Below are 20,174 nucleotides of genomic sequence, written 5' to 3' on the forward strand. Positions count from 1 at the left end.
ACACCTTCAAGAGCAAATTGGATGCTTATCTTGCTGGGATCCTATGACCCCAGCTGACTTCCTGCCCTTTGGGCGGGGGGCTGGACTCGATGATCTTCTGAGGTCCCTTCCAGCCCTAATGTCTATGAAATTTTTAGTCAGAGGTTGAGTACACTCTTGAGAGGGTAGTGGCAGAAGTTGTTTCACAATCTGCCCAAACTCCTGCTTCGCATATAAATATTTTTGAGTCTTTCTTGTGTGTATCCACCCTCTCTGTGGCTGTACACACGCCCTAATGTCCTTGGGTAGGGGTGCATTGATAAAGATTTTTTGGGCTGATACCAATGGCCGATTTATTAATCAGCCATATCGATGGATACCAATCTGACTGCTGATCTGCAGCAGGCAGCTTGGGGACCAGTATCCAGCTGGTAAGCTTATGGGGGGTGGGGAAGGGGGGAAGGTGAGAGGGGCAGGCAGATTGAGGCCCCCACAGTAAGGGAGGGAGTAGAACAGGGGCAGGTGCTGCCCAGCTGGGGCAGAGCATGGGACGGAGCCACAAGCGGCTTGCCTGGGGGCATGGGGAAGGGATAGCATCTCCTGCTGCAGCGCGCACCCCCAGGGAAGGCATGGGTGGGGCATGTGCTCAGTCTCAGATCTGTGCATGAGGTAAGGCCAAGCTGCTGCTGTGAGTTAAAGCCAAGTACAGCATTGGGTTTTTCTTTGCAGGAGGCTGGGCCAGGACTGTGCTCAGGGTGGGCAGAGGCAGTGGTGGGAGCAAAGGTGTAGGGGTGCTACAGCAAATTTTGGGGTGGCTGTAGCTCCCCTCCCAGTGCCACCACTGCCCACCCCGAGCGCCGCCCTGGCCCAAAAACTCTGCTGGGAAGAGCCCAGCACTGCCCCCAGTCTGCCTTCACCCCACATGCAGATCTGGGGGCATGTGCCCCCCATGCCTCCTCCAGGGGTGCATGCAGTGGCAGGAGGCAACCCCATGCCCCTGGGCAGGCTACCTTTGGCTCCGTCCTGCATCCCACCCTGTTTGTGCAGTGCCTGCCCCAGCCCCACTCCCTCATTGTGGAGGCCTTGATCTGCACCCCTCACACCCCTTCCCCCCAACAGACTTACCAGCCAGCTGCTGCTCTGCAAGCTGCTAGGCTGCATTCCTAGCCGAATGCATGCTGCGGCTGCACCCATGCACATAGCGTTTATTGGTGACATTATGGGCTGCATCAGTCAAAAAAGGCCAAGTCTCGATAATGTCAGTTTGCCTTTTATCAGTGCTGATATGATATGGACCGATGTATCGGTGTACCTCTGTCCTTAGGTGTGGGGGACATACTGATTAGTCATTGCCCCAGTACTTGGCCTTCTACTCGCTTTGTAGAAGCTACATAAAAGTAAATTTTGGCATGGAGATATCCGTTGTCTATGATTAAATCAGTTCCCATCCTGGTTAAATGTGCATTTATCAAATGGAAAAGTCTATTTTCCCTCACTTGGCGCATACTGCACTGCTCTCTGGAATGGCCCTGCACATTGAAAATGATTCTTTCTTAGTTGCTTATACACAATATAACTCTATTTAGACTTATTCTATGCTGTCTTGCACACTGCATTTTCACAATGCTACAATTTGTAACTTGCATGTTCTCTGCTTTACTAACACCTTTAGGATGCTCACTCTTCTTCATGCTGTTAGTGAATCTCTTCAGTTGTGAAGATCTTGTTTTAAAGTTTGTATCAGCTTCACTTTTTTCAGGATAGGTAACTAAATACAAAAAAGAAATACTTATTTAAAAAAAAGTAAGTTGAGCAAGTCTTCTTACTGTGTAAAATATGGTAAAACACAATTATAAGAGCCACATACCAATTACACAGATTGGAGGAAGTTTAAAACAAGCATAAAAGAAAAGATTGTGTGGGTGAAGGAAAGAAAAGTATTAGGTGTCAACAGTAGTACTGACAGGTAGAGTGTGCGAAGCAAGTCCTATTTGATTCAGATTCGACCCGAACCAGGTACGGTGATTCGATTCATTGATTTGGATCACTGTCCTTGATTCAGTTTGGCTGAATCCAGATCTGAAGATTCGATGCTGATTCAGAGATGGACACAGCTTTAAATGTTTTTTTTCTACATACCTCGAGATGTAGAATGATGTCCTGTGTATGACGTATGACATCTACATATGCGCAGCTCATGAATGCTGTGATGCTGGGGCACATGGAGCATCCCACAGGAGTGCGGGGGGGCCCTCCACATGCTCAGCAGTGAACCCAGAAGTGGACCAGAAGTACTTTCAGTCCACTTCCAAGTCCACTGGGGAATAAGCAGGGGGGTCCAGACTCCACTCCAGACCCAGGAGGCACCAGTCGCCGAGCCAGGGGAGTGCGGGGGGGCCCCCCTTTGCACTCCCCAGTGGACCGGAAGTGCTTCTGGTCCACTTCTGGGACTGCTGCCAAGCATGCTGGGGAGCCCCCTGCTCTCCTGTGGGATGCCCTTTGCGCCCCAGCATCACAGCAATCATGAGCCGCCTTCTACCTAGAGGTATATAGCAAAAACATTTAAAGCTGTGTCTATGTCCGAATCTCTCTGAATTGATTCGGGGGGTTCCAGTTCTATTTGGAGAAATTAAAGGGTCCTCTGATTCATTTCAGATTCGGAGATTTGGCCACCGAATCGGGCTGAATCGCCGCTTAATCAAGTCAGGGACCAATGCTTCACACAACCCTACTGACAGGTAGCAGAGAAAAATGAATTTTATATTGTAGGACCACAAAAGCAAGGTCCAATCTCTTGCTGCCTGTGGATGCAGCAATATATTCCCCATTGGGTTGAATCCATGGAGGAGATCAGGTACAGCCATGTCTTTAAAAAAACAAAAGAAAACAAAACAGGGGCACTGGATTAAAAACAGTTTGCCACTTTTTAGGCAGCAAGTGTGGGATAGCATGGCAGGGTATGAAAACAGCTTGTCAAATCACAGAACAAACTGGGCAGAAATACATTGTAAATAACTTAAGCTTGAGGCAGTGAGACATGAGCTGCTACAGAATGACAAATAACTAAACAAAGAGCAGCTTTCTAATGTGCGGCCCTGTGATTATTCAGTTGACGTTAGTTCAAGACTTCAACATTTTGGCTGACAAGGTCTGTCTGCAGAAAACCTTAAAGGGAAGTACTAGTCTGTTAGGTAACCTTGCATCTCTGATTCATTAGGAACTCAAAATTGCCACTGGATAAAAAGAGAGCAGGAAATAATTTCTAAACTAGAAATAGAGGGGGACACATTCTCTGCAAGAATGGCTAGGCACCACAGCCCAGGAGTCTTGCCACTTAGCTTGAAATGCTGAAAAACTGGATCTAAAAAGAGACATCTGCTTTGTTTTTCTCCAGAACCATCAATGATGACTACATGGGCAGATAAGTCTAGTCTTGTGTTCTGTTTTTGACATTTACTCTTCAAGTCACCATAGATACTGTCCAAGCCAATTTCCTTCCATTTCTTCTAACAAGGCAAGTTCTTTTCTGTAACTGGTGAGTGAATAAGAACAGAATGCATGAAACAGATTCCAGCTGGTATGAGGAACTGGAAATATCTGTTAGGTAGGATATTCTTTCACAGCAGCTAAGAAAATTGAGCCTTCATTGTCCTATCTTCTGATACTGGATTTTGTTCTTTTTCTTCTTCTCATTTCACTTTATATCTTTTGGCATTTCGCATATATAATCATTCTTGGGGAAATCTGATTACCATCCTGTAATATTAATCTTTTTCTCCATTCATTTCTTATTGCAAAACAATCTGTATCACTGAAGTACTGTACTATAACAGCTATTTCCAATTGCATTATAACATTTAAGTGGTAAGAGCATTTGCATCCTTTTTGTTTTTGTATTTTTGTCCTTCTGCAGTTTTATCCAGTACATACAAGGGCCACGTGCAGATCTAAGCATCTGAAAATCTTCCATTTATATGAGCACAGGGAAATTCCCTCTTGTTGGTTAACTTCAGATAAATAGGGAGGAGGAGGAGAATTAAGAGGAGCTACAAGGAGAATACTACAAGGAGATTAACTTCTTGTTCCAGAAAGAAGCATAAAGATTCCAGAGTTTGGAAACATGGCTGTTATAAATTCAGTTACAAACATATCTTCCTGTTTACATAATATAGGAGTTGGAGTACTGGAAACTTTCATCACACTTCCTTTTCATAGCAATTGGAAATCTGTAAAATCAGGTTTTGCTATTCTGCTTGAACAGCTTGGAAGCATAATTGAAATAATGTTTGAGATAAGATGGGTTTTTAAACTAATTGAAGTCAGAAATTATTACGCATCTACAGTACATAGAGCTGAGTTTCACAGTGTTAATATTTGGGACTGATAAAGCAGTGTGGGATGTGAAATAAAGTCAAATAAAATAGTGTACACTCAGAAATCAAAGGTTTTAAGTCTCTGTTGTTTTTGCTGATGCCACAAGTTAATGTTCTATGACTGAATTTATTAAATTATGATTATCCAGTGCTAATTCTAGATATGGTTAGCTTCAATGGGGCTGTAGCCAGAGAAAACATACAAGAAAGTGACAGTGACAGGTTAGGATAGGTGGGAGAGCAGGTGTGTGTTTTGTTTCTGTTTTCAGTTTCACATCTAGTCTGCAATGATGCAAAGTAACCCTTTGGTACGTCTTTGATTTTTAAGTGAAATACATTTTCTTGTTGAAAAGTATCTATTATCTTAGGTGCTGCTAATTAGCATCTTACTAATATTTGGAGATGAGGTCATGTGTTTAATTGACATGGAGTCTGAAATGACCCTTTTTATGGGATTTTTTGATAAAACTGTTTAAAGGGCTTTTCATTTTGGTTGCTTATTTGATATCAGTTCATGTAAATTAAAGTGGCTCCATGTATTTAAATGTTTTAAGCCTTTATTGAATTGCTTTCTAACGTCCTGTTGCTCTGGGAGTTACTTCATATAGCAAGAGAAAAGTAATCCACAAATTCTAATTCATACTGAAAGGATGTACTACAACAGTGTACATATTTGCCTACTTTCCGCCAAATACACTGCATATACCAAGAGACAAGTATGTGTGGAGACCTGCCTTTTTGGATTTGTTGTTGTTCTATGCATCTAAATGCTTCCTCTCCTCACTCACTCGCCTCCTCCCCCGCTTCTGGGTGTTTGGGCAAGATTTAAATGTGTAGGAGGCTGTCAAGAAAGCAGCCCTATGAGGCTTAACATAGCAGGGGGAACATCTTGATGCATTTAGGAGGTGCAAGAGTTGCAAAACTAAGGATACAAGACTCACTTCTTTAAATGAAGTGGTAACTGCTTGATTGTAATTGGCAGAATGGCAGGGGCACCTCTGTCTCCCTTTTGTACAAGTCAGGTTATATGCATCCTTGCCAGGAATGTCAACCTTTTCAGTACTCCTGTCTTTCTTGCTTTCTAGGCCGCTACTCGTCAGGACATGACATACTGGCTTCAGGAGCTTCAGCAGAAGAGGTGGGAATACTGTAATAACCTTGACGCAGCAAAGAGGGACAGCAGAACATCACCTACACCCAGTGACTTTTCCAAAGGTCTTGTTGCCAAAGACAACCCTGGTAAGCTGAAAACTTGTAACACATGGGGGTGCCATGTGGTATATTTCCATTTATATCACTTCTTGGCCTCTTGAAGGCTCAGATCAGTTTACCAGTATTATTCACTTCATGGTAAAACTTCTATTACTTTCTCTCTTCTTCCTCTAGCCTAAAATTGATTAAGAATATTGTAAAATCTTCTACACCATGTTCTCTTACATTTAATACTTGTGTTAAATATGCCTCTGACATGCATAACTTCATATGAATACACATAACGGCAGTGGTCAAGGAGAATAAACATGGTGTACTTCTATTTGTTTTTCTATTAATGCTGTTATTTCAGCAAACTAAAATAACTTATCTAGACTATCGATTCATAAGTCCTGATGCTTTAGGGCACTAAAGCTTGCACACTATTAAAAGCACTTATGATGGCTAGTGTCTCATTTCAGAGTGAAGACAAAAGGATTGAAAGTATTAAAGTTTCTTCCAAAGTATATTTTTCATTAAGAAAAACCTGACCTCAGTTTCTAACACCTAATGTTTAATATCCTGTGCCCTAATGACAGAGGATAATGTATAATATAGCTTGGTAAGGAACACAATTCCAAGACTAGTTAGTTTTTTTTCATTTTGTGGTGGTATTTACTTCTTACTGTGTTACTGTGCAGAATTTCTCACAAGCAGATTACTGTTTCTTCTAGAGCAAACACAATATCTGTTCATAGTCTTGCATTTAGAACTGCTTACACTTTGTCCCTGCAAAAGTGTCTGCTCTGTGTAATGAGCTTGTCATTTCAAGACTGAATGATCTTTTTCTGTTTAAAAATTTATGTGCACGCTCTGTTTCCAAAAGAGAATTTGTGGCCAGTCTTAACATACATTTACAGTAGTCATTTCAGAGATGTAGAGTTTTGAAAAAGGTGGTAATGAACTTCACAAACAATTGTGTTGCTTTTCAGCACAGTGGTTTTTTTTTTTTTGTTTTGGTCTACTCTTAGATTGTTGCCAAAAACTGATTCCTGCTGTCACTAGCCACATATAGGGCTGTATATCTTTAAGTAATTCTGTTGTATGCCAGTCTAGAAATGTCAGAAAGCTCTCCTGAGCTACTAGAGACTCGTAGTTTTTCCAATATTTACCAAAGATCAAAATACTTTAAAGTTACAGTTAACTTAAATTTGATCTTTGCACAACAATGAAGGAACCTAAAGTTCTGGATCTCTTTTCCCCCACCCCAGCTGCTTGAAGTTTAGTCTTATTGCAGCATTGGCCTCTAGCAGAGTTCATGACCTACTTTTGAGAAAGCAGCAGTAGGCTGAGTGCTCTCCTACAAAGAAAGTTTGAGAGGAGAAAAAAAGCTTCTTTTCTAAATTTTCTTTTATCAAAGACAGATTAGAAAAAGGAAATTAGTACCTCTGCTGTCTGAACTCATCACTAACTTAACTTTTCTTTATGAGTAGATCTACTATTGGTTTAAGTATATGTACACAGAAAAAAATAATAGTCAGCATTTCCAGTGCTATGGTATCTGTAGGTCTTCAAGTGCTTCCAGAGTAGGAGATTTTTAGACTTTGATATTGTATATCAGGTTTTATATCATCTATACAACCTGGAGAATCCTACTACTGTGTTGTTAATGACATACTGTGTAGAAAATACACAAGATGAATCTAGATGTGAACATCTGAAAGCACATCTGGGCACTAATCACTTGTGTAGTGAACTGACGTTGCTTCACATGAAGCAACAAACTGTTTGTTGTTATCTCCCCCTTTTTAATTATTTATTTATTTTTGCTAAACTATATACTAAAAAGTAGTAGTTTTTCCTGTTTTTTATATTGCTCAGATTTCTAATTTAAGATCTTGGATTAAAAGTAGAGGTTGACCTACTATGTCTGTTTATAGACTTGACAAGGAAGCATTCTTATTTTAATATTCATATTTATGGAGAAGTAGGCTGTGGAAAAGCAAATATAGTAAAACCTCTTCTGTATAGTTTGTAATGGAGCCATTGTACTGTTGTGTGTGTCAAATAAATAATTTATTATTTTCCTGGGCTTTGAACTTTAATTTTCTCTCAACTTTTTATATAATTTGTTCCTCTACATTTTTAGTATCTTGATGACCTAATTTAACGGCTCAATTCATCTATATTTAATTTGTGTTAGTTAATATTCAAATCCCATGCATTTGTAGCAAATACCATTTATCTTGGCATAAGGTTAAATAGTTGGTTTTTATTTTGGTGCAGTTTTGTAACAGAATTGGTTTTAAAAAAATATCATAGTGGTTGTTGATGGATGTGAAAAAAACAAAACAGCACTTTACCAGAAGAAGTGCATTAGTTTGACCCATTTCCCCAGTGTCTGTGTAGATTGCACCTTCAGCGGTGGTTTTTGGTGCTTTCATCTAATAGCTGAAGCGTGCAATCTATACAGATGTTGGGCAAGCCTCATGAAACTAACACGATGCCTGTTCTGGGCATGTGCTGTGCTTGATATAAGGGTGTGCCAAGCTTAAAGTAAAGCGCTGTTTGGGGGTGGGGGGAATTCACACCTAATAGTATGAGTGTTTATCTGTTATGCATTCATTCTGAATTAATCAATAAAGAAAAAAAGCTGAATAGCATTATTTGCATAGTCAGTCACCTGTACAGTAAACAGTTGGATGGTTATCCTGTTTTGAGGAAAACCAGAATTAGAATTTATGCTGGAGCCTTCTTCCCCCAATCCTACCAAAAATAGCCTGCTATGGCAAAATAGGACCACCCCACTTATTTGTAAGATAGCTATTTCATGTGGGGTTTTGTACCTGATGAGGAATTTCCAGCAGACTGTTGCGTGGAGTGGAATCAAGTAGTTCACTGTGGGTGTGTCTGTATGAGATTTAATCTAGTGCATAGTAAGTGTCATCATCTATCCATGCCGAGCAATTACTGCATAGTAGATTAGTCTAACATGCCATTTTCTAGTACTTGTAGATATAGGTACAAGAAATGGGTGCGTTAAACTAATGTGCCGAAGTACATATGTAGACACTGACTAGGAGCAAATTGCTCCCAGTTAGCCTAGGGAGCAGGGGGCCACGGATTAGAGAGATGTACTGGCTTGGCAGCACACTGCCTCCCAGTCGCATGGAGATCGGGACCCTACATTGGCCGCACAAGGGAAGGGCAGCAGAGCAGAGTGCCCCAAGCAGGGATGGTGCTAGGGAGGTTTCAGGGGGCTATAGCCACTCCAAAATTCCCTGTAGCCCGCCCCCCCCTTCATAGCACCGCTACTGTCTGCCCTGCACAACTGAGCCTGCCCTGAGCCGAGCCTAGCCCCACCCCCACCAGGAAGACCTGGCACAGCCCCTGGGTCCAAGCCTGCAGCAGGCAGCCTGCCCTTGCCATGCACACACATCTGGGGGGGCATGTGCCTTTCCTAGGAGGGCACACAATGGCGGGGAGTCATGCCCACCCCCATTGCCCCTCTCAGACGAGCAACCCGTGGGTCTGTTTTGCTTCCAGCCCTGGGGTCACATTCATTGCCCTGACTGGGCAGCACCTGCCCCTGCCCCACTCACTCCCTCATGGTGGGGGGCCTCAATCTATCCCCCCCCCCGACATACCAGCTGGATGCTGCTCTCCAAGCTGTTGAGCTGCATTCTTCTAAATTGGCTATCAGATCAGTATTGGCCGATATGGCTGGTTAATAATCGGCTATCGGTATCAACCAAAACAATTTTAAAAAATGGATCTTAATGGCAATGTTGTAATTATGGCTAAGGATGCATCTTGTTCTAAACATCCATTTTCAAATTGTGCATGTTTAGGAAAAATACTGTGAAATTTCATAGAATTGTAGAAAATTAGGGTTGGAAGGGACCTCAGGAGGTCATTTAGTCCAGCCTTCTGCTCAAAGCAAGACCATCCCCAACTAAATCATCCCAGCCAAGGCTTTGTACCACTTCTGGGGGAAGCCTGTTCCAAACTCTCCATGTTTGACCTGTAAAGAAGTTTTTCCTTATGTGTAGTCTGAAGTGATCTTCCATTTTTAGTGAGAAAATTCTTCCTACTATCTAACCTAAACCTCCTTTGCTGCAACTTCTGACCCAATCTCAGTTTTGGCTTTTTATTCTGGTTCAGACACCTGGTATATCCCAACACTGACTCTGGACTTTGGCATATCCTGACTCCAATTCTGGCTCTAATGTACACTGATTTGGCTCTGGTTCCTGATTCGCCCTGACTCTGTGACACTGGTCAGGCTGCAGCTGGAGTACTGTGTCCATTTCTGGGTGCCACACTTCAAGAGGGATGTGGACAGCATTGAGAGGGTCCAGAGGAGGGCCACTTGCATAATCAGGGGGCAGCAAGGCAGGCCCTACAAGTGGAGGCTATGGGACCTGAACCTGTTCAGCCTCCACAAGAGAAGGCTGAGAGGGAATCTGGTGGCCATCTACAAACTGCCCAAGGGGGACCAGCAGACTATGGGAGAGCTCCTGTTCCCCCAGGCACTACCGGGAGTAACGAGGAATAATGGCCATAAGTTGACCAAGAGTAGATTCAGGCTGGATATCAGGAGGCACTACTTCACAGTCAGGGCGGCTAGGATCTGGAACCAACTTCCAAGGGAAGTGGTCCTTGCTCCTACCCTGGGGGTCTTTAAGAGGAGGCTGGATAATCGCTTAGCCAGGTTCGTTTGACCCCAGTACTCTTTCCTGCCATGGCAAGTGGTCGGACTTGATGATGTGCTCAGGTCCCTTCCAACCCTACCTACTATGAAACTTGAAGCCATTGCTCATTGTTCTGTCATCTGCCATCACTGAGAACAGTCTAGCTCTGTCCTCTTTCAAATCCCCTTCAGGTACTCAAAGGCTGCATTTAAATCCCCTTTCAGTCTCCTCTTCTCTAGACTAAATAAACCCAGTTCCCTCAGCCTCTTCACATAAGTCATGTCCCCCAGCCCTGTCATCAGTTTGTCCACATCCTTTCTACAGTAGGGGGCCCAAATTTCTTGTGCTTAATTGCCTAAAAACATGGGTGAGTCCTTTTCAAAACTTGAATAGACATCCTTTTAGCATTTGGTCACCAACACGTGTAGGAATTTTTGCCTTATGCTAGCAGAAAGCAGTTTAGATTTTTTTGTGAGGGGGGCAGCATCTGTGGCTTTGTGGTTAATCCAGTAGGAATGCCAACTTCAGAGATATTGAGACACTTCATTAGTTTAATATTTCTGATGAATCTCGGTAAACTGATTTAAAAAAAACTGGTATATGAGCAAAAGAAAATGGAGGGTTTTATTTATTTGTTTGTTTGTTTATTTTACTATTGGAGCACACAATGGAAAAAGCACAGATGCTGATACATAAGAGATGTATTCACAGAGGGCCTGATTCCCCAATTCTGTCTAGTGGGACTAATTGCATACTGTTCAAAGCAAGCCGGCAGGTCGAGGCCCAGTCTTTGTACTGAGCTGGGGCATGGCCTAAAACAATAAAGAAGTTGCTTTGTGAAAGAGGGACTTTCCCCAACTACACATTTCCTAGTTAGATGGTTGTTTATACATGACCATTTATTATTTTACTCGAGCCTCAGACCATTCAGCCGAGTATTTATTTCTTGCATTTTGTGGCTTTAATTGGTTTCTAGCTTTATTTGCCACCAGGCTTTCTTTGGGTGGTGAAAGCAACAAACATTCAACCAAAATAGGTCTTTTACCTTCACATTGCCTGCTACTTTGTGTAGTTTGTAACAGTGAATCCTTTCTTATTTTGATATTGACCCAAGTGTTTCGTTATTAGCAAAAGTGGTAATGATGCCACAAGTAACACATTGTAATACTTTGGTTTTAAAAAGCATTTTGTTATATGCAGGAATTCCTGTCTTGCTTCAAGATATTATGTAATAACTACCACATTTCAATGCGATAGAAAAATTAGTGCTGGAAAGGATGTCACTTCTAATGATGTGCTCGTTGCAGGATCATTCCTGTCTAAACTATTCTAGATGAACGTTTTACCTTGTTGGCAGGTCTTCAATTTGAGTGAGTTTGGAGATTACTAAAGAGACTGTCTGCCATGTTTGCAGTTAAACATGCAGATCTCAAATCAGTTTCAGAAGGGAGGAGCAGATCCTGGTGATGTCTGGTTACAGCTTTTACCCTTTGTGTGTCTTCCCTATTTGCCTCCATAGTGAGGAGACTTTGCTCAAAATGGTCAAAGTTTTGCTATAACTTGATATTGGGGATGATTCAGAGTTTGAATCTCCCAGGTATTGAGGTTAATATCACATTTCTTCAGACTGGTCTTCAAGGTGTTCTTGAATCTCTGCTTTTGGCCACCACTAGAGCAGTAACCATTGGCAAGTTGGGAGTATAAGATCTTTATACCTTGATTTTTAGCGAGGCTTTTGATACAGTCTCCCATAACATTCTTGCAGGCAAGCTAAGGAAGTAGGGGTTGAATGAATGGACCATAAGGTGGATAGAAAACTGGCTGGAGCATTGGGCTTAGAAGATGGTAATGAATGGCTCAATGTCTAATTGGCAACCACTATCAAATGGAATGCCCCAGGGAGCCAATTTTGTTCAATGTCTTCATCGGCAACTTGGAAGATAGCATAGAGTGCACCCTGAGCAAGAGTGCAGATGCCACCAAGCTGGGGTGGAGGGTAAGCTGGAGGATAGGGCTAGGATTCAGAGTGACCTAGACAAATTGGAGGATTGGACCAAAAGAAATCTCATGAGGTTCAATAAAGACAAGTGCAGAGTCCTACACTTAGGATGGAACAATCCCATGCACCAGTATAGGCTGGGGGTTGAGTGGCTGGGCAGCAGCTCTACAGGAAAGGACCTGGGGGTTACAGTGGACAATAAGCTGAATGTGAGCCAACGCAAAAGGCTAATGGAATACTGGGCTGCATTAGTATAAGTTTTGCCAGCAGGTTGAGGGAAGTTATTTATTTGCCTGTATTCAGCACTGGTGAGGCCACATCTGGAGTACTGTTGAGTTTTGGGACCTCTGCTACAGAAAAGATGTGGGCAAACTGGAGAAGACCCAGTGGAGGATGACAAAAATGGTGAGGGGCTGGGGGACATGACTTCTGAGGGAACTGGGCTTATTTAGTTTAGAGGTGAGAAGAGAGAGGGGACTTCATAACAACCTTCAACTACCTGAAGAGGAGTTTAAAAGAGGATGGAGCTAAACTGTTCTCATCAGTAGCAGATGAGAGAACCGGGAGCAATGGTCTCAAGTTGCAGCACGGGCAGTTTAGGTTAGATATTTGGAAATATTTTCTCACTAAGAGGGTAGTAAAACACTGGAACAGATTACCCAGAGAGGTGGTGTAATCTCCATCCTTGAAGGTTTTTAAAACCCGGCTAGACAAAGCTGGGATGATCTAGCTGGGGATGATCCTGCCTTGAGCAGCGTGTTGGACTAGATGACCTCCTGAGGTGCCTTCCAACCCTAATGCTCTATGATTTGTTTTGGGAGCTGGTTGTGAGGCAACCTTTTGACAAGTCCTGTCCAAAGAAGCTGATGCCATGTAAACATGGCTTCAGTGCTGGTCATGTTTGCATGAGTCGGAACACTGTTCGTTCTTCTGTCCTTCCAATGGATATGGAAGATTTTTTGAAGGCATGGCTCCAACATCAATGCATGGTTGAAGGGACTCTTTCAAGAGTTTCTGAACCAAGATTCTAATGTTGCAGATAATCCCATCAAAGACACTCTACAACCCCCTATTACAAACTACCTTGAAGACTTGCCCAGCCTATCAAGATGCCTTGAAAGCCATTGAGCAAGTGATGGAATATCAGCTGAAATTTATGGGCACAGTGGAATAAAACACTCTCAGCAGCTACATGCTGTTATTCTGAAAATCCAGAAACATGAACATTCCTGGGACTTGAGAGTTGCTAAAATCAGAACTGTATTCGAAAGGGGAGATGGATCAGATGGCAGCAGTTACTATGGCAGTTTTATTCCTGTCCACAGTGGGAAGATGCTCTTTCAAATTTTCTCAATAAACTCGCTTCCCTTGCCAAAGAGATTCTGGTCAAGTTTCAGTGTGGATCATTCAAAGATGCAATAGACATGGTCATTGTTGCTAGACAGTTGCAGAAGAAGGCCATGAGCAACGTGGAGATCTTTACCTGGCCTTCATTGACCTGAACGTTCTGATTCATTCAACAGAGATGCCCAGTGGAAGATCCTGATGAGATTTGAATGCCCACCAAAACTTGTTACCATCATCAGACTTCTTCACATGACAGCAACCATCCTATGCAGTGGCTCAGAAACAGACCCCTTCACTGTTAGAACTGGAGTTGAGCAAAGATATGTGATTGCACCAGTGCTCTTTTCCATCTACAATTGCAGCTATTCTGCACTTCACTGCTGATAGATTTCCATCTGGAGTCAGCATCTGGTATCACAGAGACAGGAACCTCTTTAACATCAACCAGTTATATTCCAGATCTAATATAATCCAGCACTTCCATTACTGAACTTTAGTAGACTGACAATTCTTGTGTGTGCCCACTCAATCAAAACTCCAGGTCACTTTCAACTGCTTCTGTAAAGAGCATGAGATGTTTGGGCTCATTGTCAAGTTTATGAAAGTCAAGATACTTTACTAATCCACCCCAGCCAGCCAGCTGTTCCCCCACATATAACAGTTAGAGGGCAGTCCTTGGAGAATGTTGAGCATTTCCCCTACCCAGAAATGCATTTCCCTTTTAAAACTAAAAAGTAATCCTAGATGATGATATTCAACACTGGATAAAACCAGCCAGTGCTGTCTTTGGGCATCTCCAAAATGATGTCTTTGATAATCATGATATCAGGACGCAAATCAAGCTTCTTGTCTACTGGGCTGTTGTCATTCCTACCCTGTTGTATGGGTGAGAAACTTGGATGACATCTTGGGTGTATCTGAAGGCTTGCAATGATGGAGTTTCCACAACGTCTCTAGGTAGCTTGTTCTGAGGGTAGCTAAGCACACTAGAGTTATGCAGTTCTTTCTACCTTGTCTTGATTTTTCTTCCCCCCTCCCCCACTCTGTTGGAGAGCTGGTGCAAATTAATAGATCTTGGAGTGACTGACTTCCCTATTTGCTTTGAGTTTTAGTGTTTTATCTAACAGACCTCCTGAAGAGAACAACATTTTTAAAGTAATATTTGTTTCTTATTAGATAAGTTTAGACTGTAGTTCCTCTGTGTGTGTGTATGTGGAAACATCCTTTAAGAAAAGGTTAAACTAACCACACGTTTCCTCCTAAAAAATATATTGCACATTTTGAGCTTATCTTTCTGTAAAATACTGCATTTGGAGGAGGGAAGGTTATGGTCTTAAAATTTATCTAGGCTCCACTTATTTTTGTTATTCTAATGATTCTATGCTTATTACGCTAGTCATTTTTTAAATTTTGATGATGTAATAGAAGTAATGTATAGAAGCGTAATGTGGTTTTAAATTCCTTTTTTGCACTTCTGGTCATTAATATAGGGACGCATATTAAGATAGCAAGAGCACTCATGCCATAAATTGCTAAATACTGAATAGACTACTCGGGTGCTTGTAGTGCCTTCCCACTAAACAGCCAGAACAAGTAACTGGTTGTTTCAGAATCTGTTAGATGCTTGTTAAAAGGTGCTGGACAGACGTTTGATCTTGTCAGTCTAGAGAACTAGTATACTGTAGATAGTTTTAATACAAGTTACATTCCATTTCAGCAGTCCCTCACAAACTGACTTGCCCTTCTGCTTTGTGGTAAGCAACTTTGGAGCATGTTATGAGTGGGTATGTGGGATAGGAAGGACAAGAATGATATTGATGGATTGCACAGAAAGGCACGTAAGCATGTCTCGATGCTTTCAGGAACATCTGTGGGATTGGCTTGTGGTTTTTAATGTTCCATTGCACAAATTAAGAAACAGCATGTGATCCTGAACATACCTCAGGGGAACAGATCTCCATTTCATGCATTCTCATCTTCTGCATGTCCTAGATTACAAAAAATCTTACAATACACATGTATGTATTTAGTTGCCAGAAAGTGTGGATGCTGAAAAGATATCAAAAAGGAAAATTGTATGTTTCTTTTTAAATACGATTTTTAACTATTTCTGGTACTTCAGAAAAGGTACTTAGTGCACACTGTCCATGTATGGAAGGACCGTGGCCTTCTCTGCTGTAAAATAAGTTTTTGTGGAGCATCACAGTAAATAGGTTGAACTGACACTGGCTTTCAGTGTAGCCTTTCTGCTACCATTTTAGTCTTTGAAAACCAATTCAGGCAGACTTGGTTAAATAGTCTTGCAGAAAACTTCGAATTCTGGGAACCATTGCTCAGTCAGCAAGCAAAATATTAGACTGTCTTCATGAGTAAGAATAATACTTTTCCTGATTTTTAACAAAAGTATAAAAAATTAACTATCTTAGCTTAAATAATAAGTTAAAATATCTTAACATTCAAATTAATAGCATGTTTTTATTTGTTTCATACTGTATTTTTTTTTACTATTTAGTTGTCAAATAGTTTCTTTTTCTTTTTTAACAAAGTGTATTTATAATTACTAATTTCTGTTGAATTTCTGTTCATGAAGGTAAATGAATAAGTAAAAACTGATACTCTGCTCGCATATGTTCTTGTCGTACGTTGTCCTATAGTAGATTGTTCTTCATGAGACTGGAAGACATTCCACAATCCATTTTCCAAGTACAAAGTTGAAGAGGGAGAGTTGTTGTATGCTGAGAATTAAAATATGCCATTCTTTTAGTGGCATAACAGTTTGCGACTTTGTTCGCTGAACCTTTCAGTGGATTCCTGCAAAATCTAATGGAAGAAAAATCTGCGAGTGGTTGTGATATCCTTGTCTCTCTCTCATTGCAACTGACTTGCAACCTAAACTATACTTATTGAAATCTGTAATTTAAATCTAGATGTTTCTTCAGTGAAACAGGAAGAAATCTCTAGAAATGACTAGTTCCAAGTTTTTCTTAAGACAGGCAACTGCTACAGGAGAATAATACAGTTTATCTTGGAATCTTGATTTGTATTTGGCAGTAGGTTTTACATCTGGCCCCACACTGCGTTCCAATGCTTATACAGTCCTCATCACAATATGCATAGGCACTCAAATACAGCCATATGCTGCTGTTGCAATATAAAACTGCATGCGCGACTACTGGTCAAGCGGTCCAGTGAATTTTTGTAGCAGTACTTATACTGGGAACTGAAACTGCAGGAAGGCAGAATTGTGGGAAGCACAGCAAATACTTAAAATGCTGGCTTATTAAGTGAGGTATTTGGTGAAGTATTCATTATAATGAATTACTGGAAAAGGTAGCATCTAATATAAGAATTTTCTTCCAAGAAAGTATTTTTCCCACTTTATTTGCTCTTGGTCTGCAAAGTTTAATTTTTTATTATTGACACTTCAGAAAATCACTTCAAATGGTCTTGCTGCTAAAGAACAATGCAAACAAACTTTTATATAAACATATGTACTCAAACTTGGTCTTTCGTTTACCTTTACCTTTCTGCAACCTGGAAAACATTGGCACAGCTAGAATTGATAATTCTGCAGATGTACAACAAATATTGGGATTTCAGGTATTTTCTGCTCATCTTATGCCACCCAGAAATCTTTTTAATATAATCTTTTAACTGGAGTAATTATTCGAGAGAGCTTCATTCTTCTTTGTATTATGGATGTAAATATCATTTAAAAAATGTTCTTGAACCTCCTCTAATTATATTGCTTAAATGATTAACTGAGCTGATGCTAGGGGCTGCTTCTAGAGCCCTTTGACCAGGGAGAGGGGGAAAGGAGGCAAGCCTAGCCAGACAACAAAGCTTACATGAAGCCCTGAGTTGGGAGCGAGAGAGCATCTGTGAAGGAGCAGCTACTTGCTTAATTCATGAGTTATTAGCAAGGATCTGGGGTTTCCCTTTGCCATTGAAAAACAAGGATTTTCTCCTTTACAGGAAAAAAACATGGGAATCTGCAGGTTTCCCCTTGCAGGCTGGCAGAGGTCCTGGCTGCTTGGGGCTGGGGGGAGCAGAATGCAGGGGGCACTATGTGCATGTGCACACTTGCATGTGGCCAGCAATACAGCCAGGCAGCAGTGGAAAGAAGTTCTCCCAGCTGCCTGCTGGTAAGCCTGGGTGAAAGGGGCATAGGCAATGCTGGGGTGGGTGGGGAGCAGGGGAGGCATAGGCAATGTGTGGGGGGCCAGATTAAGGTGGCCATGGTTAGGGAGGGAGTGGGGCTAGGGGTGCTGCCCAGCCAGGGTATAAATGCATGGGTGCGGGACCTGTCTGGGGAAACGGGATGGAACCAGGGATGGCTTGTCCAGGGGGTGACAGAGGGGACAGGGGCAGGAGCAGGGGAGGCTATGGCCATTGGGTTGGGGAGGATACGGGCTGCCCACTGTGGGCTTGGGGCTCCCTGCTTATGGCCATTGGGTTGGGGAGGATACGGGCTGCCCACTGTGGGCTTGGGGCTCCCTGCTTTGCTACCCTCCTCCCCCTCCACCCTCCCCCTCTCCTCCACCCCAGGGCCTCTGATGCTGGAGGACAGACTGAAATGAGGAGGCCCAGTGCTGCTGCCACTGGGACCCCTGCATCAGTTGCGCTGCCATGGCAAGGTGCCCCTTGGTCACCCAGCAGCAGTGGGGGGAACATAATTTCGCACTACTGCCACTGCCCCAGCTGCTGTTGGGTGACCAGGAGGAGCCTTGCCATGGTGGTGCAGCTGGTGTGGACAGCCCCAGTCCTCAGTGGGAAACCTACATCTTTCCCCATCCCTACAGGCTCTGCTCGTCTCCATTCCCACTTTGCTATCTGCAGGGGAGAAGGAGGGGGCTGTGGTTTGGGAATGAAGGGTACTACCATATGGGGCTGGGCAGCATCACAAAGCAGTGGAGGGGAAGCTGCAGCTGGACCCACATTCTTGTGATCAAAAGAGTCAGGGGGAGCTCTGATTTTTTTTCCATGATAAAAAACCAAAGGCAAACGCCAAAACATATATAGATATTTTGAATTTATTTAATTATAGTGATCGAGGCACTGATAAGCTTCCAAACTTCTTTAAAATTGTAAATATATCAATAAAACATTCTGTTCAACTGATACGTTTGTTTGCGTGTGGGGTGGGGGGGCATTTCATTTTTTCAGGGGCTTTTTATCAGAGAACTTGTATACTTTATTAATCAGAAAATTTGAAATTTTTAAACTGAGAAAACCAGGATCCGTTGGCATTAGGGTGTTAACTGTTTTCCTCTCAGGTTATAGGTACTAGTTTCCCTCTCCCTCCTACTCCTGTTCTCCTCCTTCCTGCCTGCCATGCTGCCCCCTGATTCCTGTTGAGACACAGTACGTTTTCCCCCCCACACACGCCACTTCCTTCTCCCTTCTCTGCCAGATTGTGCTTGCTCCAAGCTAAAGGCTAGCCAGTAAGCTAACAGCTTATCACTAGAGGTGCACCAATGTATCGGCACCAATAAAAGGAAAATTGGCATTATCAGCATTCGGCTTTTTTTGGACAATGTGACTGATAATGTCACTGACAAATGCCACATGCATGCACACAGCCGCGGCATGTACATGGCAAGGAATGCAGCCTGCCAGCTTGGAGAGCAGCTGGTAAGTCTGTGGAGGGGAGGCAGTGTGGAGGGGCAGATAACGGCCCCCATGGTGAGGGAGGGGGTGGGGGTGGAGCAGGGGCAGGGCAGGAGCTGGCACTTCCCAGCTGGGACAGGGAGGGGTCTGGGGCAGAGTCGTAGGTGGCTTGTCTGGGGTGATGGGCAGGGGGGTGGCCCCCTGCCCTGCACACCCCTAGGGGAGGCATGGGGGGCATGTTTCCCCTCCCCCCCCCGACTCGTGTGGGGTGAGGACAGGCACTGTGGGCTCAGGGCCAGAGGCTGCGCTGGCCTCTTTCCCACAGGGTGAGGTTGAGGCAGGGCTGTGCTCGAGGCAGGGCAGGTGGTGGTGGAGCTTAGAGGAGGGGTTATGGGGGAGCTTACCCTGTAGCCCATGCTCCTAGTGCCTCTACCACCCACTCTGAGCTCTGCCCCAGCCCAGCCCCCCACTGGAAAGAAGCCAGTGAAGCCCCTAGCCCTGAGCCCACAGTAGGCAGCCCGCCCTTGCCCCACACACAAATTTGGGGGGCACATGGCCTCATGTCTCCCCAGGGGTGTATGCAGGGCAGGGAGCTGCCCCCCAACCCATCCACAGCTCCATGCTGTGCCCCACCTTGCCCCAGCTGGGCAGCTCTTACCCCAGCCCCACTCTCTCCCTCACTGTGAGGGCCTTGAACTACCCTCCCATGCCCCTTCCCTTCCCCACAGACTTACCTGTAGGGTGCTGCTCTCCAAGCTGCTGGGCTGCATATCAGCAATCAGATCATTGAAGGTCCTGTCAGACCAACCTGGTGGCCTTTTACGATCAGATCACCAGATCATTAGACGCAGGTGTAGCAGTGGATATAATCTTCCTGTACTTCCGGAAGGCTTTTGACACTCTCTCACCCCGTTCTCATTAAGAAACTGGGGGGCTGTGGTGTAGACACCCACACAGTCAAATGGGTCGCCAACTGGCTGG

The 20,174-nt window shown here is 43.4% G+C and overlaps 1 protein-coding gene across 1 annotated transcript in view; it reads left to right on the plus strand.

The window, feature by feature from the left end:
* The window catches only part of TBC1D2B (TBC1 domain family member 2B), a 61,834-nt gene that overhangs the window by 9,290 nt on the left and 32,370 nt on the right, over positions 1 to 20,174 (plus strand). Inside the window, exon 2 of the mRNA XM_019533385.1 lies at positions 5,438 to 5,591. Within this exon, the coding sequence (XP_019388930.1) occupies positions 5,438 to 5,591 (154 nt within the window). The remainder of the gene's footprint in view (positions 1 to 5,437; positions 5,592 to 20,174) is intronic.

The sequence above is a fragment of the Crocodylus porosus genome, unplaced genomic scaffold (genome assembly GCF_001723895.1).
Source record: "Crocodylus porosus isolate Cpor-Errol unplaced genomic scaffold, CroPor_comp1, whole genome shotgun sequence".
NCBI classification, from domain to species: Eukaryota; Metazoa; Chordata; order Crocodylia; family Crocodylidae; genus Crocodylus; species Crocodylus porosus.